The 19,938-nt window shown below is 40.9% G+C and overlaps 1 protein-coding gene across 4 annotated transcripts in view; it reads left to right on the forward strand.

The window, feature by feature from the left end:
- Nucleotides 1-19,938, forward strand: part of adcy3a (adenylate cyclase 3a) — a 70,917-nt gene that overhangs the window by 25,872 nt on the left and 25,107 nt on the right. For 3 of the 4 annotated variants that reach the window (XM_026294036.1, XM_026294038.1, XM_026294034.1), the window contains exons 4-8: nucleotides 8,133-8,180; nucleotides 8,296-8,426; nucleotides 16,690-16,801; nucleotides 18,590-18,717; nucleotides 19,312-19,470. In XM_026294036.1, the coding sequence (XP_026149821.1) occupies nucleotides 8,133-8,180; nucleotides 8,296-8,426; nucleotides 16,690-16,801; nucleotides 18,590-18,717; nucleotides 19,312-19,470 (578 nt within the window). The remainder of the gene's footprint in view (nucleotides 1-8,132; nucleotides 8,181-8,295; nucleotides 8,427-16,689; nucleotides 16,802-18,589; nucleotides 18,718-19,311; nucleotides 19,471-19,938) is intronic. The other variant, XM_026294037.1, reaches the window with a different exon arrangement.

Here is a 19,938-nt window from a genome sequence, read left to right on the forward strand (position 1 = left end):
ATGCTGTGGTCGATAGTGTCAAATGCAGCACTAAGACCTAAAAGGACAAGTACATAGATGAGTCCATTATCTAAGGCTAAGAGAAGATCATTGGTGACTGCTTAATGGAACTCTTTCTGTACTATGATGTGCTATAAATCCTGACTGAAAATCTTCACTTAGTTCATTCCTGTGAAGCTGGTCACATAGCTGCTTAGCAACAGCTTTTTCAAGGATTTTAGAAATAAAGAGTAGGTTGGATATTGGTCTATAGGACTCCTGGACCAAGACTAGGCTTTTTGAGTAAAACTGCAATCTTAAAATCCTGAGGTATGTAGCCTATTACTAGATATAAATTCATCAAGTCTAATAAAGATGAGTTGATTAGTGGCAGGATGTCTTTGAGCAGTCTAGTCAGGATGGGGTCTAAGAGACATGTTGATGATGAAGCAACTGTTGACAGAGAGATCTAAGAAAATTATCTACTGTAGTAGAAGCTTCATCTGTAACAGCTGCAGGAAGGATCTGATGAATTTTATGTCTATTAGGTTGATGATTAGGTTAATGATTTTATTTGTAAAGAATCTCATAAAATCATCACTGCTGTGAGCCAGGGGAACACTGGGCTCAATTGAGCTGTGACTTTTTGTCAGCCTGGCTACAATGCTGAAAAGAAACCTGGGATTGTTTTTATTTTTCTCTATTCATTTACTAACAAAGATTTGGATGAGACCTGATATTCAATAAACCAAATTTGACTTCTGTTTTTCTGTTCAGTTAGAGGAATAGTCTTAATTTTTGTTAGGTTTTTATGAATAACTCCTCTTGTGATAACTTCTGATTTATATGATTTAGATGTGCAAGGAGCAGACGTAGTCTCTATGGGGTTTGAGGGATGACAGCTCTAAGCAAACTGGAGGAGGTGTTTAAGACTGTGTCTTTGTGTCCCGGGTCCCACTTTGGATTGTCAAACTTTAGGTTGGCTATTAAACTCTCTTTCTAGAGATGAGAGCTGCACCATCCAAAATGGAATGGATGCCGTCCCTCGCTATCAGACCAGGCTTTCCCCAGAAAGTTGCCCACATTGTTTGCTGGGCACCATCTAGACAGCCAGGGACGGAACAACTGCTCAGATTGGGCAGAGGTCTAGAGAAAATTATAGTCTTGTACAGTGTCTGTACTGTACATTGTCTTGGCCAAGTTATACACCAACTCAACATTCATTTTAGTGACCTCTGATTGACTTAATCGGGTGTTTATTGTCGCTGACATAATAACAATTACTATATTTACAATTAGCCTTAGCCAGTAGTTTCAAATAGGATTTGATGTCGCCCACTCTGGCCCCAGGAATACATTTGACTATGGTTGCTGGAGTCTCTAATTTAATGTTTTTGACTATGGAGCTGCCAATTACCAGTCAGTTTCTCAGTGGGGTTTTTCAAAGGTGCAGAGCCATGCTTCCAATTCAGTTATCCTCACCTCCAAAACTACCAGAACCCTACACTTATTACAGGTATTATTATCACTAAAGGAGGCAGAGGAATAACTAAACATGTGGCACATCAAGCAGGAGAGAGGGAGGGAGAGAAGGAGAGGGAGAGGCCATGCTAGCAGCTAGCAGAGCTAACTGAAAGGCCAGCGAGTCAGAAGTAACAAGATAAGTTAGCAGGAAGTGCTGGACAAGAAAGATTGGTACTTGACTAGTACAGGAATATGCAACAATTTAGGAGTTGTACAGAGAATCTAGTTAGTTTTTAGGTGTGTTACGCGAGAGCTAATCTGTACAAAAGCTGTACAGAAAAACACAGCACAGCACGCTAGCAATAGGAAGTGAATTTGCTTACCCAGGAAACAGATTACTGCTGTCAAAGTCTTGACATCATGGCACATTAGTAGAGAAAGAGGATGCACAATCTGTCTGAATAGTGAAAAACTTGATGAGCAAACAATATTGGTTGAATACCAAACTATACACAAAAACATATCACAACAAAGGTCTATGACATGTGTGGTGTTGTAGATAAGTATCCATCTGTCGATATTTTTTCCGATATATCCGGGGCTGGGTAGCAGGGGGAGTGACCCAAGCAGGGATGCCCAGACTTCCCTCTCTCCAGACACTTCCTCCAGCTCTTCCGAGGAAATACCAAGGCATTTGCAGGCCAGCCGAAAGACATAGTTCCTCCAGCAGTGGGACATGCTCGGAACACCTCCCCCAATACATCTCCAGTACACTATGTCTCTGTTTGACCTAATCCTCTTGGTATTGTTTAGGGTCATATGATGTGTTGGTTTGTTTGGCATATGTGTGTTTGAAATGGTACTTCTGTCTGAGTACTGAGTAGTGCTGAGTAGTCTGGTACTGAGTGAGAAGGCAAGGAAAAGACCAAAGTAGAGAGATGGAGAGAACAGATGTGGTAATTATGGAGGAGAATGAAGAAGAGAGTAAATGTGTAAAGGGCAGATAAAACCATGAGTGTAGGAAACTCACAGAATACTAATTGAGAAGCATAGGCTGCTGGGAGACAAGGGCTGCCAACCAGTGAAGAAGCATCCGGTTGCTGTTGGTTACCATGACAACCAGCCTCCTGAGACTGTGTCAGCTGTAATCACAGTGCCAACCCACTCAGCAGTTTGTTGCTTCTCTGCCTCTCTAACAGATTTTGATAAGAGTATTGAAAACTGCCATGCTGGCCTTGCTTCTTTCCATGTACATATAAAACGTATGTGTGTGAAGTCCTGATTGAAATATGTATTTAAAAGACAAGTGTGTGTGTAATGCAGTCTTTTTCAATTCAATTCAATTCAGTTTTATTTGTATAGCGCCAAATCACAATACAAATAATCTCTAGGCACTTTACAAAAACAAAATGATCAACCACTTGGCGACAGTGGAGAGGAAAAACTCCCTTTAACGGAAGAAAAAACCTCCAGCAGAACCGGGCTCAGTTTGGGCGGCCATCTGCCTCGACCGTTTGGGGTGAGTGGATAGAGAAGAGAGAAAAGAACAGCAACAATAAACAGCAAATAGACACTGAAGGTTGGTGGAGCCAGTAACTGCACATCAGCGATATACAGCTCCAGGACCAGGGACACCTGCAGAAGGTACAGAGAGAGAACAGAGAGAGAGGGAGAGAGCACAAACTAGGGGAGAGAGAGAGCACAAGGTTAGTAACATTCAATGGTGGAATATACATGTGAGGGGGGAGGAGAGGAAGAGAGGTGAAGGAAAGGGAGTGTTAGGGTTAGGTTAGGGGAGCTCAGTGCACCGATGGTCCTTGGGCAGTCTAGGCCTATAGCAGCATAACTAAGGGATGGTTCAGGGTTACCTGAAGCCAGCCCTAACTATACGCTTTGTCAAAGAGGAAGGTTTTAAGTCTAGCCTTAAAAGTACAGAGAGTGTCTGCCTCCTGAACCCAGACTGGGAGCTGTTTCACAGGAGAGGAGCTTGATAGCTAAAAGCTCTACCTCCCATTCTGCTTTTGGAAACTCTGGGAAACACAAGTAGACCTGCACTCTGAGAGTGAAGTGGTCTATTGGGATAATATGGTACTATGAGATCTTTAAGGTATGAAGGAGCTTGATCATGAAGGGATCTGTATGTGAGAAGAAGGATTTTAAATTCTATTCTGTATTTTACAGGGAGCCAATGAAAATAAGCTAATATAGGAGAAATATGATCTCTCTTGCTAGTTCCCGTCAGGACTATATTCTGGTATAGTATTCTGGATTAACTGGAGGCTTTTTATGGAGATACTGGGACATCCAGATAGTAATGAGTTACAGTAATCTAGCCTGGAGGTAACAAATGCATGGACTAGTTTTTCTGCATCATTTTGAGACAGGATGTTCCTAATTTTGGCAAGGTTTCGCAGGTGAAAGAATGCAGTTCTAGAGATTTGTTTTATGTGTGAGTTAAAGTACATGTCCTGGTCAAAAATAACTCCAAGGTTTTTTACAGTAGTGCTGGAGGCCAGGGCTATGCCATCTAAAGTAGCTATAATTTTAGAAAAGAAGCTTTATTGTCAAAGAAGCTTTATTGACACTTCAACCATATATAGCAGACGCAGTACACAGTGAAGCGAAACAACGTTCCTCCTAGACCAGAGGTGCTACACAGAACACAGACAAAGTGCAGTGACGCAGACAAACATAGAGCTATGACTAAAACTAAATTATAATTTAAAAAAAAAAAAAAAAGATTAAACTAAGAAAAATTAAACTATACTTAAGGTGCATTCTTAAGAACTTAACATACAACAGAAGTGCACAGGAAGACAAGGCAAGACAAGACAGTGCAGACAACAACATATAGGCCGATTTTGTGCAAAGAAAAGCAGTAAATGTGCCACAATCATGGTAAGACAATGGTAGACAATGTGCAAAGAACAGTATGTACAGTGATTGCAGATATTAAAGTGACAAGTGTAAACAGGATTAATGTACATATAAATGTAAAGTGGCATGTGCGTGTGTGTGTGTGTGTGTGTGTGTGTGTGTGTGTGTGTGTGTGTTCAATTCAGCTCAGTTCTCTGTTGAGATGCCTGATTGCCTGAGGGAAGAAACTGTTTAACAGTCTGGTTGTGCGAATGCTTCGGTACCTCTTTCCCAATGCCAGAAGGGTGAAGAGTGTGTGTCAGGGGTGTATGGGATCACCCACAATGCTGTTAGCTTTGCGGATGCCACGTGTGGAGTAAATGTCTGTGATAGAGGGAAGAGAGACTCCGATGAGCTTCTCTGCTGTCCTCACTATACGCTGAAGGGTCTTGCGGTCCGAGATGGTACAATTCCCAAACCAGGCATCGATGCAGCTGCTCAGGATGCTCTTGATGGTCCCTCTGTAGAAGGTGGACAGGATGGAAGGTGGAAGATGAGCCTTCCTCAGCCTTCGCAGGAAGTATAGACGCTGCTGGGCTTTCCTGGTGATGGAGCTGGTGTTGAGTGACCAGGTGAGACCAGGTGGACACCAAGGAATTTGGGGCTCTTGACGATCTCCACAATGGACCCATCGATGTTCAGTGGAGAATGGTCACTCTTTGCTCTTCTGAAGTCAACAACCATCTCTTTGGTCTTTGGTTATTGACTTTACACCAGGCTGCTAGTTGTTGCACCTTGTCTCTATACGCTGACTCGTTGTTCTTGCTGATGAGATCCACCACGGTCGTGTCATCGGCGAACTTGATGATATGATTAGAGCTGTGCATTGCTACACAGTCATGAGTCAGCAGGGTGAACAGCAGTGGACTGAGCACACAGCCCTGAGGAGCTCCAGTGTTCAATGTGGTGGTGTTGGAGATGCTATTTTCCTCTATTAGTGATGAATAGTATGCAGTTCTGGCTTTACGGAGAGTTTTTTTATATGTTAGTAGACTGTTTTTCCAGGCTAGAAAAATTTCCTCTAAGTTTGTGGAACGCCACTTCCTTTCCAGCCTTCGTGATGCCTGCTTTAAGGTACGAATATGTAAATTATACCATGGGGCTAGTCTTCTCTGATTCACTAACTTCTTTTTCAGAGGTTATATGTTAATAGAGGCTAGAAAAACAAAACAAACAAAAAAAACATCATTTCATTTTATTTGTTGTCTGGGTCACTCTGCAGGATTTCTGATGCCTTGCTGGAGGTCAGTCACCTGTTTATGTTTATGATGTAGGAAAGCAATATTCCTCTGTATAGTTTACTCCTGATCTAGTACATGTTTATTCATCTTGTGTACCATCATCATTACCAGTTGTGATCTCTGTTTCCACCAGCTCAACTACTTTTCAGTGCAAATTGGGACTATTGGTAAAGGAGTATTGTATACTCCTTGTTTATCTCCAGCATCTGGCATCAGCTACTCAAGGTCCATCATAACAGTGGTTTCAATTGTAATGTTGCAATTTAGTGCTGTCAGTCGATAAAAAAATTTAATCGAGTTAATGACAGTCATGGACAGTTAATCGCAAATTTAAAATACTCGGATTTACCTGTAAATGTGTTGAAATACAGAAATGCATGACAAACTACAATGACAGGAAGAAGTAGGGGTCAAACCTTATCAAACGATTAATTTGCGTAAAAAAAAAAATAGCACGTTAAAATGTTTAGATTAAGTGCAGGCGTGTGTGTTAACGTTGACAGTCCTGATGTTTCCTGATTGGTTAGTGACCATGACGTTTGATTGGGCCAAAGTTCGGCTGACGGAGCATTTTTATTGCGCTGTTAAAAGCAGAGTTTCCACTCCTATAGTGTTCCTTCTGGAATTAAAATGAAATTCTTTAGAAATTAAATTTTAAGAACAGTTCATATAAAAAGGGAATAATTTATTTCTCCTTTTCCACCAGAGCACATTTCAAAATATAACAAGTCAAAATCTAAGGCAATATTGCTTCATAACACCGGGTATTAGTGTAGACATGGAAAGGTTTTTTACAATCATCAGTCAGCTAGAAGCCAGGTATAACCACAAGAAGTAATGGACAGTAAACACTTACATTCTGAACACACTTTGTAGCAATATTTTAGTGAGTTGAATTTTTGACACATTATTGTGAATTTTAAGGTTTTACCAATGATCCATCAAGCATTTGTCAGGGCAATGTTAATCTCTGAGTATGGTGGGAGGGTTGGGGGAGGGGTTGTTAGTATAATTTCTGACTTGGTAGTTACAATAGTTACAGTTGCTACAGCAAAAATCTGTTTTAGTTTTCATTCTTGTCCCATGTGATGTACCTCAAGGCTCCATCGTAGGTCCTATTATAGTCTAGTGTATTTTTCTTATACAGTATATGCCTCCACTAAGTTTTAGCTTATTAAAATCCATATTCCTTACCACTGTAATGCTGACAACATGCAATTGTACTTCCAATTGAGACTGTGACATTTACAAGCATTTGTTCTTCTTCTACTTTTAAGTTGCTTCTAGCATATTTAATCCTTGCATGGCCAAAATTTTTCTTCAGCTAAATTTGTTTAAAAAAGAAATTCTTATTGGTTCTGTAAATTTCCACATTAGATCATATAATTCTCTGTGTTCTCTGACCTTAAATCTCAGTTTACATGCCTGAAATCTAGGCAACATTTTTGACTTTACTGCAATGGAATGGTGACCCGTCCAGGGTGTACCACTGCCTTTCACCCAAAGAGAGCTGGGATAGGCTCCAGCAGATCCCTGTGACCCTAAAGTGGACTAAGTGGGTATAGATAACGGATGGATGGATGGATCTTCGACTTTATTTTATCATATGTTTTTATTAAATTATGGCTCAACTACTTCAACTCCCTTTGTGTAGCTCGTTCAAAATGCGGCATTGAGTTTCTGGTACCAGCACGAGTGGCCACAGCTTCCCTGCAGTGGCCTCCCTCTACTGGCTACCAGGCAAATAAAAGATTGATTTTTTTATTAGTTCTTAAATCATGGTATGGCACCAGCCTACAGCTCTATTATCTTCCACATTCTACATCCAGACTCCAAAGATCTAAGTTAAAATTCAAAGATGGCCAAACGTTTTCCATTTCTGTGTGCAGGCTGTTCTATAGCTTGCCCCTTGCTGTCAGACATACGTCACTAAATTCCATATGCCTTTGTCCTCTCACTGTCATAATAAAATTATTTAAAATGTCTTCATTACACTTAATTTTTGTATTGTTGACTTGACTTTGAATTGACAAAGCTCTTGGACTGTGGGATGAACCCAGAGCACCCAGAGAAAACCCATACAGACACAGGCTTAATACACAGAAAGGCAGCAGTTGGCCAGCCTGGACAAAATGTGACTAGGGAAATGTCTTTAAAAGCAGTCCATGTTTCTGTATCTCTCTTCCAAACAGAATCAAGACACTGCCCCTGTCCCAGGCTTTTTCACTTCACAAAGCATCTTCTTCTAATGTCTGTCCCATACTATCCCATCCCTTCAAATCCTCTAATCTGTAATATTTATTAAAACGTTGCTTTTGTTGTTGCCTAAAACATGCAGCCCATTGCCAGTGCCAAGCATTTATTTATACAAAACTGCCAGTGTAAAATTAGTTATCATGCTGGTGGCACAGACAGGGGTTACATCTTACAATGAATTCACAGCTTAACAGTAGTAACTTGTATCCTGTGCACTAGTGGTGCTATGGTGATAATGGTTTTATAAGCAAGTGTCCATGTTTGTATGTCAAACAGATGCGCAAGGGTGCACAATCAAGCACACAAGCATGGAGGCAGTGTAAGGTATAGCCAGTGGTTTTGTTATTTCACTGACTGGCAAATGGTGTGAATAATAGACAGAGAATAGAAGGACTGTGATAAACAATATGGGTTCTCTGTGTATGTCTGTCCTTCACAGGAACGTCTGCTGCTTTCAATCCTTCCGAAGCACATTGCTGATGAGATGCTTCAGGACATGAAGAAGGAGCCCAGCCAGAAAGAGATGCAGCAATTCAACACCATGTACATGTACAGACATGAAAACGTCAGGTAACTTGGCATCTCTGTTAATTTGTGATTAATTTTTCAGGGTGATGTAGGTCTGATCCTTTTAACCCTCTGGGGTCTGAGGGGGTTTTTGGGGCCTGGACAAATTTTGACATGTCCTGACATTTGTACTTTTTTCAGTGTTTTTTAAACATATTAATGTCTAAAGTCTAATAACACTGTAATCAGCACAAAATTGGCTACAATAATATGTGAGCATCAAGTTTATACATGATTGTGTTTTTGAGAAAAAAGTGGTTATGCATGGTTAGTGAAAAACTACAATTTTTTACTCACTGAAATAAGACCATAAAACACAAACAGAACATTGGTTCACAAGACTTTGGAGACCTGCATGTTGTAGGCTAAAGTGTTTACTTCAGAGTGCTGTGAATGTCATCTTGTTCACACATTCACAGTAAACAATACACTGATTTAAATTTTCTAAGACACTTTTTGTCCAGAAAGGCCATATGCAAGAGGGTGTGTCTGAGGATGAATAGTCATGTGATTTACCTGAGAACACAAAAGACGCACTGAATGACCAGACAAAGACGCGCATAATGAGCCTTTCAGTCAATGTAGATGGGACGGATTAGTGCAGCACAATACAACACAATGAGGAGCCAAACGATCCTCATTTGAGTTAAAATCAGTGTTTTTACTGTGAGGACAAGCTAAACTATTTGTCTCTGTGTGGAATGTAAGGAGCGCCGCTTCACGTGCGTAACGCGCCATCATCCAAACACGCCGAAAAAGTGAGTAAATTCTATGATGAAGTTTGATATTTTGTGTCATTTCTCGGGGGTGTGCACATATTTACCTGGTTCACCTGAGATTATTTACATGTGAACAGTGAACAGTGTACAAGGCGGGACCACATTACCTGTAATGAGGTGAGACGGGAAAAAACGGACTTCTCCTTACGTTCATACGGATTAAATAAAAAGTGATGATTTGTTTTTGACTTGAATTGTTTCACTCAAAAGAAAACATTTCAAGCTTTCTAGCCATATAATTCTTATTTTTATGAGGCAAGTATTCGCTGAGATTCTGGTTGTTTTATTTACGCGTCTGTGAAGAGAAATAGCAGAGACAGAAAAGTCCGAGAGCGCACCCTGTCGGCTTTCTTTATTTAAAAAAAGCACAACGTTTTGTTGTTATTATGATGGTATACCACTAAAACATGACCCTTTACAGATTTGAATGATATGCTTCTTTTATCTGTACGATCAGAATTGACGGAGTAATTTAAGTTTGTTCCGGCCTTATCAGAAAAAGATGCGTCAAAACGCGCCGGCGCGTGCATCGACCCCAGAGGGTTAACCTTTAGAGTAATTTTGTAGGTTAATATGTTATATTACTCTTGTCTGATTGATTGAATTGAAAGAACCAATGAACCCAAATTTTCTAATTGGTGGACCATAGTAACTAATTGGTGGCCCTATGTCTGTGAAGATTCTCAGTTGTCCTGGTGAAGTTATCTAGAAGCTTGACTTCTACTTTTTAGGTTGGAATCAGAATCAGAAATCAGAGAAGCTTTATTGTCATTGTAACATACGCTGTATATTAACAGTGAAATGTGAAATGTTTCACCACTCATCCAAATGGATTCTTCAGTCTAAGGAAAAGTTGTTGGAAACTCAAATATATCTTTCAGGTTGGTTTCACTCCACCCCTTAGCCTGGATAGACTCGTCTCTCAGAGAGAGACAGGAAAGGAGGTCACTGCAAAGAGATATGTAAATGGGACAACCACAGAGACACAAAGGACAAATGGGTAAAGAACCTCTTAGACCGGGAACTCTTCCAAGCAGAGAGTGATGTCCAAAGGGCTTAATTCTGTGATGATGCCCAAACATGTTCCTGTTGTGGACATTGTCACAGCCAAAATAATCTGCCAAAAATGGCTTATCTGATACAGAACTGGAGGAAATCCAGCTAAAAGTCACTGCAGCATTTTCTAGTTCAAAGCCACCACCATCCAACCTCACCACCCAGGAGCATAGGACACTATCATCCCTATTCAAGGATGATACTATCACCATTCTGCCTGCAGACAAAGAGAGATGCACAATTCAATTCAATTCAATTCAATTTTATTTGTATAGCGCCAAATCACAATACAAATCATCTCAAGGCACTTTACAAAAACTAAAACTAAAAACCCAACAAGTCCCTTATGAGCAAGCACTTGGCGACAGTGGAGAGGAAAAACTCCCTTTAACGGAAGAAAAAACCTCCAGCAGAACCGGGCTCAGTTTGGGCGGCCATCTGCCTCGACCGGTTGGGGTGAGTGGATAGGGCAGAGAGAAAAGAACAGCAACAACAAACAACAAATAGACACTGAAGGTTGGTGGGACCAGTAACTGCACATCAGCGATATACAGCTCCAGGACCAGGGACACCTGCAGAAGGTACAGAGAGAGAGAGAGAGAGGGAGAAAGCACAAACTAGGGGAGAGAGAAAGCACAAGGTTAGTAACATTCAATGGTGGAATATACATGAGGTGGGAGGAGAGAAGAGAGGGGAGGGGAAGGGAAAGGGGGGAGGGGGGATTAGGGTAGGGAAGCTCAGTGCACCAATGGTCCTCGGGCAGTCTAGGCCTAAAGCAGCATAACTAAGGGATGGTTCAGGGTTGCCTGAAGCCAGCCCTAACTATATTCTTTGTCAAAGAGGAAGGTTTTAAGTCTAGCCTTAAAAGTATAGAGAGTGTCTGCCTCCTGAACCCAGACTGGGAGCTGGTTCCACAGGAGAGGCGCTTGATAACTAAAGGCTCTGTCTCCCAGTCTGCTTTTGGAAACTCTGGGAACCACAAGTAGACCTGCACTCTGAGAGCGAAGTGGTCTATTGGGATAATATGGTACTATGAGATCTTTAAGGTATGAAGGAGCTTGATTATGAAGGGATTTGTATGTGAGAAGAAGGATTTTAAATTCTATTCTATATTTTACAGGGAGCCAATGAAGAGAAGCCAATATAGGAGAAATATGATCTCTCTTGCTAGTTCCTGTCAGGACTCTGGCTGCGGCATTCTGGATTAACTGGAGGCTTTTTATGGAGATATTGGGACATCCAGATAGTAATGAGTTACAGTAATCTAGCCTTGAGGTAACAAATGCATAGACTAGTTTTTCTGCATCATTTTGAGACAGGATGTTCCTAATTTTGGAAATGTTGCGCAGGTGAAAGAATGCAGTTCTAGAGATTTGTTTTATGTGTGAGTTAAAGGACATGTCCTGGTCAAAAATAACTCCAAGGTTTTTTACAGTAGTGCTAGAGGCCAGGGTTATGCCATCTAGAGTAGCTGTAATTTGAGAAAAGTTATTTCTGAGATTTTTTGGCCCAAATATAATGACTTCTGTTTTCTCTGAGTTTAAAAGTAAAAAGTTACTGGTCATCCAGGCCTTTATGTCAGTTAGACAGGCTTGAAGTCTGGTCTAACTGGTTTGTGTTAACAGGTTTAATAGATAGATATAACTGAGTGTCATCTGCATAGCAGTGGTAATTAATAGAGTGCTTCCTAATGACATATCCTAAAGGAAGCATGTACAGGGTGAACAGAATCGGTCCTAGCACGGAGCCTTGTGGAACTCCATAACTAACTTTTGTTCGTGTGGAATGTTCATCATGGACATGAACAAACTGGAATCTGTCCGATAAATAGGATTGGAACCACTTTAACGCTGTTCCTCTGATACCAATAACATGCTCCAGTCTCTGTAATAAGATGTTGTGGTCAATGGTGTCGAATGCTGCACTAAGGTCTAGGAGGACAAGTATTGAAACAATGTCCATTATCTGAGGCTGAGAGAAGATCGTTGGTAACTTTCAACAGTGCTGTTTCTGTACTATGATGTGCTCTAAATCCTGATTGAAAATCTTCAAATAGTTCATTCCTGTGTAAGTGGTCTGATAGCTGCTTAGCAACAGCTTTTTCTAGGATTTTAGAAATAAATGGCAGGTTGGATATTGGTCTATAATTAGCCAAGACTCCTGGATCAAGACTAGGCTTTTTGAGTAAAGGTTTGATTACTGCAGTCTTAAAGGCCTGTGGTACGTAGCTTGATACTAGAGATAAATTTACCAAGTCCAATAAAGATGAGTTCATTAATGGCAGGGTGCCTTTAAGCAGTCTAGTCGGGATGGGGTCTAAGAGACACGTTGATGATTTCGATGAAGCAACTACTGATGTAAATTCAGAGAGATCTATGGGAGAGAAGCAGTCTAAACATGACTGAGGTCCTACAGATGATTCAAGAGCTACTGTAGTAGAAGATTCATTTATTGCAGGTATAGGAAGCATCTGCTGAATTTTATCTCTAATAGTTGGGATTTTATTTGTAAAGAAACTCAAATTCATCACTGCTGAGAGCTAAGGGAACACTGGGCTCAACAGAGCTGTGACTTTTTGTCAGCCTGGCTACAGTGCTGAAAAGAAACCTGGGATTGTTCTTATTTTCCTCTATTAGTGACGAATAGTATGCAGTTCTGGCTTTACGGAGAGTTTTTTTATATGTTAGTAGACTGTTTTTCCAGGCTAGAAAAATTTCCTCTAAGTTTGTGGAACGTCACTTCCTTTCCAGCCTTCGTGATGCCTGCTTTAAGGTACGAATATGTAAATTATACCATGGGGCTAGTCTTCTCTGATTCACTAACTTCTTTTTCAGAGGGGCCACAGAATCAAGCATTTCACGCAGTGAGGTTACAGCGCTGTCAACAACATGATTAATTTGGTAGGGAGTGGGATTGAAGCAGCTGCCCTCCACTATGTTTATACTTGGCATAGACGTAAATAAAGATGGAATCATTTTCTTAAATTTATTAACAGCGTTGTCGGATAAACATCTGCTGTAGTGGAATTTTATTCCAAACGCTGCATGATCCATCATTTTAAATTCAAAAGTTATTAAAGAATGATCTGACAAAACAGGATTTGGGGGCAAAACTATTAGATGTTCAATTTCGTCCATAGGTCAGAACAAGATCAAGGGTGTGATTGAAACAGTGGGTGGGTTTATTAACATTTTTTATGAAACCAATTGAATCTAATATAGAATTAAATGCAATACTGAGGCCGTTATTTTCAACATCTACATGAATGTTAAAATCTCCCACTATAATAACTTTATCTGATCTAAGCTCTAAATCAGACAGGAAGTCAGGGAATTCAGTTAAAAACTCTGAGTAAGGGACAGGTGGACGGTACGGTAAGAGTGAGGCTCTCAAATGAGTTAAAATTGTTCTGAGGATGAAAGTTTAATAATAAGTTTGAGTGGAAGATTGCAGCTACTCCTCCACCTCGACCTGTGCTTCGAGGAACATGATAATTTTTATGACTGAGGGGGGTTGATTCATTCAGACTGACATATTCATCCTGCTGTAACCAGGTTTCAGTAAGATAAAGTAGGTCAATTTGGTGATCAGTTATCAAATCATTTACTAACAAAGATTTAGATGAAAGGGACCTAATATTTCATAGTCCACATTTGACAGTTCTGTTTTTCTGTTCAATAAGAGGAGTGGTCTTACTTTTTATTAAGTTTTTAAGAATAACTCCTCTTCTGTTAACTTCAGATTTATTTGATTTATCTGTTCGAGGGGCAGACACAGTCTCTATGTGGTTTGAGGGTGGCGGCGGCTCTAAGGAAACTGCAGAGAGGCGTTTCTGACTGAGTCTCTGCGTCCCGGTCCCCACCCTGGATTGTCAGGCTTTAGGTCGGCTAATAAACTCGGCCAAATTTCTAGAGATGAGAGCTGCACCATTCAAAGTGGGATGGATGCCGTCTCTCGCTACCAGACCGGGTTTTCCCCAGAAAGTGGCCCAATTGTCTATGAAGCCCACATCGTTTGCTGGACACCACCTAGACAGCCAGCGACGGAACGACGACATGCGGCTAAACATGTCATCGCTGGTCAGATTGGGGAGGGGTCCAGAGAAAACTACGGAGTCCGACATTAATTTAGCAAAGTTACACACCGACTCAACATTAATTTTAGTGACCTCCGATTGGCGTAATCGGGTGTCATTGCTGCCGACGTGAATAACAATTTTCCCGTATTTACGATTAGCCTTAGCCAGCAGCTTCAGATTTGACTCGATGTCGCCCGCTCTGGCCCCAGGAATACATTTGACTATGGTCGCTGGTGTCTCTATTTTCACGTTCCTGACTATGGAATCGCGAATTATCAGAGTCGGTTTCTCAGCGGGTGTGTCGCTGAGCAGGGAAAATCTATTAGAAACGTAAACAGGCAGGTGATGAGCCGTGGGCTTCTGCTTAGGAGTACGTTTCCGTCGGACCGTCGCCCAGGCTAATTCTCCGGGCTGCTCCGGAGCTGCCCTTGGACCGCTAAGAGACCCTGAGCTTGGTGGCTCCACACCAGCAAACGGGGCTAGGCTAGCTGGCTTTTGTTCGAAGGTGCGGAGCCGCGCTTCCAAATCAGTGATCCCTGCCTCCAAGGCTAAGGCGGGGAACCTTACACTTATTGCAGGTATCATTATCGCTAAAGGAGGCAGAGGAATAACTAAACATGTGGCACACCGAGCAAGAAAGAGAGAGAGAGGGAGAGGCCATGTTAGCGAAGCTAACCGGTAGGCTAACGAGCACTAAGTCAGGAAATAGCAATAAATACCGGTCAAAATAGAAAGGTACTTGACTAGTACCGGAATGTAGCAGTTAATGAATTGTTTAGAGTTTAGTTAGTTTTTAGGTGTGTTAAACTATAGCTAGTCTGTTGCTAGTCTGTAGACGAACTATACAACACACACAACACGATAGGCTTGCAAGACAAAAGTGATTCGCTTACCCGGAGAGCAACACCAACAGGGGGCACAGTGGTCTTGAACACGGCAGATTATCATAGAAAAATAACTTCCCTTTTGGAGGACCAACATACCTACAAGAAACTAAAAAGGGACTCCACCACCTATAAAAAAGAGGTGATTGACTGTTTAAAACACCTAGAAAGGATATTCAATAGGACTGCGTACCACCAACTGTGTCCAGGAAAGACCAACCCCTCTCTATATCGGCTACAAAGAAGATATACAAAGAAGGAGCCCCATCATTAGCAGCATAAACTCGGTAGCATATAGCATTGCTAAACACCTTGCCACTATATTAGTACTTCTGGTAGGTCACACACACCACCATATCTGGAACTCAGAGGAATTTGCCTCCAGAGTCAGAGATCTGAAACTCGATACAGATTTAAAAAATGGTATCCTTTGATGTTACATCTTTCTTCACTAGCATCCCCACCACCGATGCCCTAATATCTGTTAGGAGAAGAGTAAAAGAGGACAGCACCTCCTCTGCCAGGAGCAGCCTCAATCCAGACTAAAGTTGCCTGCTACTGGACCTATGTCTGAACACCACGTACTTCACATACGGAGAATTTTACAGACAAAAACACAGCTGTGACGTGGACTCCCCTGTGTCACCCATCATTGCCAACCTATACGTGGAAGATGTATAGGTTGGCAATGTATAGGTGTGGGGCTGTGGGGCTGTGTATCTGGAAATAGAAGTCCACAGGAAACCCACAAATACAGTATCAATATTTGCTATTTTATTCCCACCACCCACTGCAACACAATCTAAAGTATACTATAAATATACTTCACTTAAGATTATTTAATAAAATAAACTTTATGTATACGTTCTTTTGTAAGGGTTGACGTGCACTGGAGAAGCTGAGGATCAAACTGCAAACCCTATAGTTAGGGGATAATCTGCTCCACCTAATGAGCCACATTAGCTCCCTTTAAATAGCTATTGGTAGCTACAGTCATGAGCACCCACCCCTGATTTTGTCCTTTTCTGATTGGAAGGGCAATGCTCACTTAAAACATCCAGTGTGGGTCATAGGAACCTTTGGCACAACTGATCTACATGAATGTTTTGAGAGTACAACTAAAAAAAACTAACTTAAAAATATAAGGAAAATGCTGCACACACTGCTTTGCTAAACTTTTAGCATAAAATTCACTTTTTCTATTTAACTATTAAACTTTTTTTTTCAAAGCACAACTGTGACTTCTTTTCCTTAAGCACCTCTATGAAAATAGCAGTAGGCATAAAATAGGCATAAAATATGTTATAGTGTTGATATGGGGTGAATGTTGTTTTGCACTTGAACTATGTGAAGTCTGGCCACAGATCTAAACATATTAATCACAAAATATTGAAACACTAAAAATGACCAAGGGATACAGTTTATGTGAATGATATCACAACTAATGTGCTGTCCTTTGTTTATCTCAGTATTTTGTTTGCAGATATCGTGGGTTTCACCCAGCTGTCATCATCCTGCAGTGCTCAGGAGCTGGTCAAACTGCTCAATGAGCTCTTTGCTCGCTTTGACAAACTGGCTGCAGTGAGTTCCATACTGTTTTACACAGCACTGATTTGAGGACTTTTGCATATTCCAGTTATATACAAGTAATGTAACACTCATGATCAGACATTCTGAATAATTCAGCTATATAGTAGAGCTATTTACAAAATTTGTAAAGCTTGCATTTTGATCCAGACAGAAAAGCTACAAGTTGTGGTTTTATGGGTATTGGTTTGAATGCTGAAGGTATTTTTTTTACCAAACAGCATCCAGTCTCTGCTGGTTGATGGCAAGACTGCTTTTAGATAAATGCTGTGTCTCAGTTCAGGGGCCTAATCCTTTCAAGGCCACATTTGAAGGCCAATTACACCATAGCGTTGTGACATGGTTATACCATTTTGAAGGCTCTTTCAAATCCGGCCCTCTCCCCCTGGGAAACAAAGGCTTAATCTGTTGTATTCTTCATGACCCAACTTATACAAGTATTCTTTGCCACTGGTGACAAAAAGTGAACATGGCAGATCCAAGTAGAGCTGAGCCAAGTTCACTTTTTTACACAAGTCTAAGTAACAGGTTTCACTTCAGTGGAATAAATAACGATCTAAATGTTTAAAAACATCTAATGTTCCTCCAACAAGAAAAATGTAATCAACAGTTATGGCTCCATCATTAGCGATAATTTTAATAAATTTTCCCAGAACCGCTGTCTAACTGCAGCTGTGAAGGTTGCTAGGTGACAGCGGTGGTATATAATCGTGGTGGGGGTGGGGGGGTCATGCGCATAGGAAGTTCTCTGTAGACTAGGCCATCTCATTTGAGTTCAGCAGTTAATTTGCCCTATATGGTCTACATGGGTTACGAAGACTGCACCCATGTAGACCGCGTCCTTCGTAATATGCATTCCCTGAATTGAGACCGCTGCAGACGTCCCTGTAGATGTAGTCCTCATTTTGTGAACTGCTCTGTCTTAAATTGCGTGTATCCATGCTATTTTTTGAAAACAACTTATCGAAAAAACTGTTTAATTTTAGAAAAAAGCATTTCGTTTTAGTGAAATCAAAGAAAAAAATTGAGTAAATATTTAGGAGTCATTTTGCAATTGGCATTTCAATATGCAACTTGGTCATGCAATTTGAAAATGCATTCTGCAATTGACACTTCAGTGTGCAATGTTGCTTGAAGTACTCAATTCACTTAATTATTTTTTAAAAATTTAAATGGAAGTTAAATGAGTTGCGTGTCATATTGCCATGGGTTTTTGGTCTCTTTATTCAAATGTGCCAGTGAAGCAGTCAGTTGCCTTTTTTATATTGTCACTATGCCCTTTTGGTGTTCAAATTGAAATGTAAACTCTCAGTCCTCTCATCAAACAGGTTCCTCATCTGTATCTGCTATGAACCACCCCTTTGCTGCCTCTGATTATCAGTTCTAATAACTTGTTTTTTAGTAGTATGAAGTGACATGCCCCCACCAACAAAGCCGTGTTTTTTTTAACACAAATTGAATAGCCACAAAACGTGTCATTGCTCTCTAAAATTCACTTATTGTGTAGGTCATACAGAAAGGGAAAAGTAACAGCAGTAAACACATCAACATTAGTTTATCCTCTCTCATGAAACAGAAAACCTGTTGTGTGCATGGCCAGTGTGGTCAGCTAAAGTGAGTATCAGACTAGATATCTACTATGCCCAAAACAATTACTAAATGTTAAGGTCACCCGTTCCTTAATTTCCTCTAGTTGCTAAAAATGGATAGGATACTAGATCACCTAGCTCTTGTACTTTCTTGGATACATCTCTCTGACATTACCTTCATATACTGTGTCAGAAATATCACCAGTTGAGGATCAAGATTCTAGGAGACTGCTACTACTGCATCTGTGGACTGCCAGACTACAGGGAGGATCACGCTGCCTGCTCCATCATGATGGGCCTGGCCATGGTGGAGGCCATTTCGTAAGTACATGGATGAGGGACCAGGAGCTGCAGAGAGCAGCCTGAGATAACTCTATGATGCTGCTCTGTTCTAAACATCAGTCCATGTCAGCTACATTTTGATGTAATGGTGTGGGTAGACACAGTGTGGAATCAATCACTCTGATAGACTGTTATTGAGTCTCACTAAAGCTATGAAAATAAAGTCGACATTGGTTGACACTGAGAGGTCAAGCTCTAATTGCTTGTCATGTAACATTTTGGTCAGACTTTACACAAATGTGCATGAATGGATGTACTTTAGTTTTGATGTTTTTTGATAGTTCTTTGAGATATCTGAGACACACACGGGGAAAAAAACAGAAGCTAGTTGTGGCTACTGCATTTTTTATCTAATGTATTTGCTAAATCTGTTTGTCACAAAATAGGATTGCACTCAATTACAACAAATCACTTTATTCTTCTACAAAGACCAAAACATTTTTTTCTGCTCAGTCATCATCAGTGTCCCTCGTGATCATCAGTAAATGTAGTTTATACTATTAGGTTAATATAACATACAACATACTGATTTTTCTTAGCTTACTGGAAGTTTATTTTGTAAACCAACCATAGGTATGTCCGAGAGAAGACCCAGACAGATGTTGATATGCGGGTCGGAGTGCACAGTGGTACAGTTCTGGGAGGAGTGTTGGGCCAGAAGCGCTGGCAATACGATGTCTGGTCCACAGATGTCACGGTGGCCAACAAAATGGAGGCTGGAGGGATACCAGGGTAAGAACTGGTAATCTACTGTTGGTGCAATAATTATCTCATTATAGTATCTTTGAAATTATGTGTGTGTGTTGCTTTTAGTCATTCAGTTATTAGAGTTCTTGGGTGGATTCGAAAATCATTTTAAACCCATCCTACACTACCAGTGAAAGGTTTTGCCATGCTTTCTCACTCAATTCAGTGGGAATGTGTGTTCACACCTTTACTGCTAGTGGACTGCGTATTGCTTTAAGTTACCCATCCATCCATCCATCCATTATCTATACTCGATTATTCCTAACTAGGGTCACAGGGATCTGCTGGTGCCTATCCCAGCTCTCTTTGGGTGAAAGGCAGGGGACAGGTTCCACTTACACCCTGGACAGGTCACCAGTCATCACAGGGCCACATAGAAACAAACAACCACTCACACTCACATTCATTCCTATGGGCAATCAATCAACCTAACATGCATGTTTTTGGACAGTG

This window comes from Mastacembelus armatus, chromosome 16, assembly GCF_900324485.2.
Source record: "Mastacembelus armatus chromosome 16, fMasArm1.2, whole genome shotgun sequence".
NCBI lineage: Eukaryota > Metazoa > Chordata > Actinopteri > Synbranchiformes > Mastacembelidae > Mastacembelus > Mastacembelus armatus.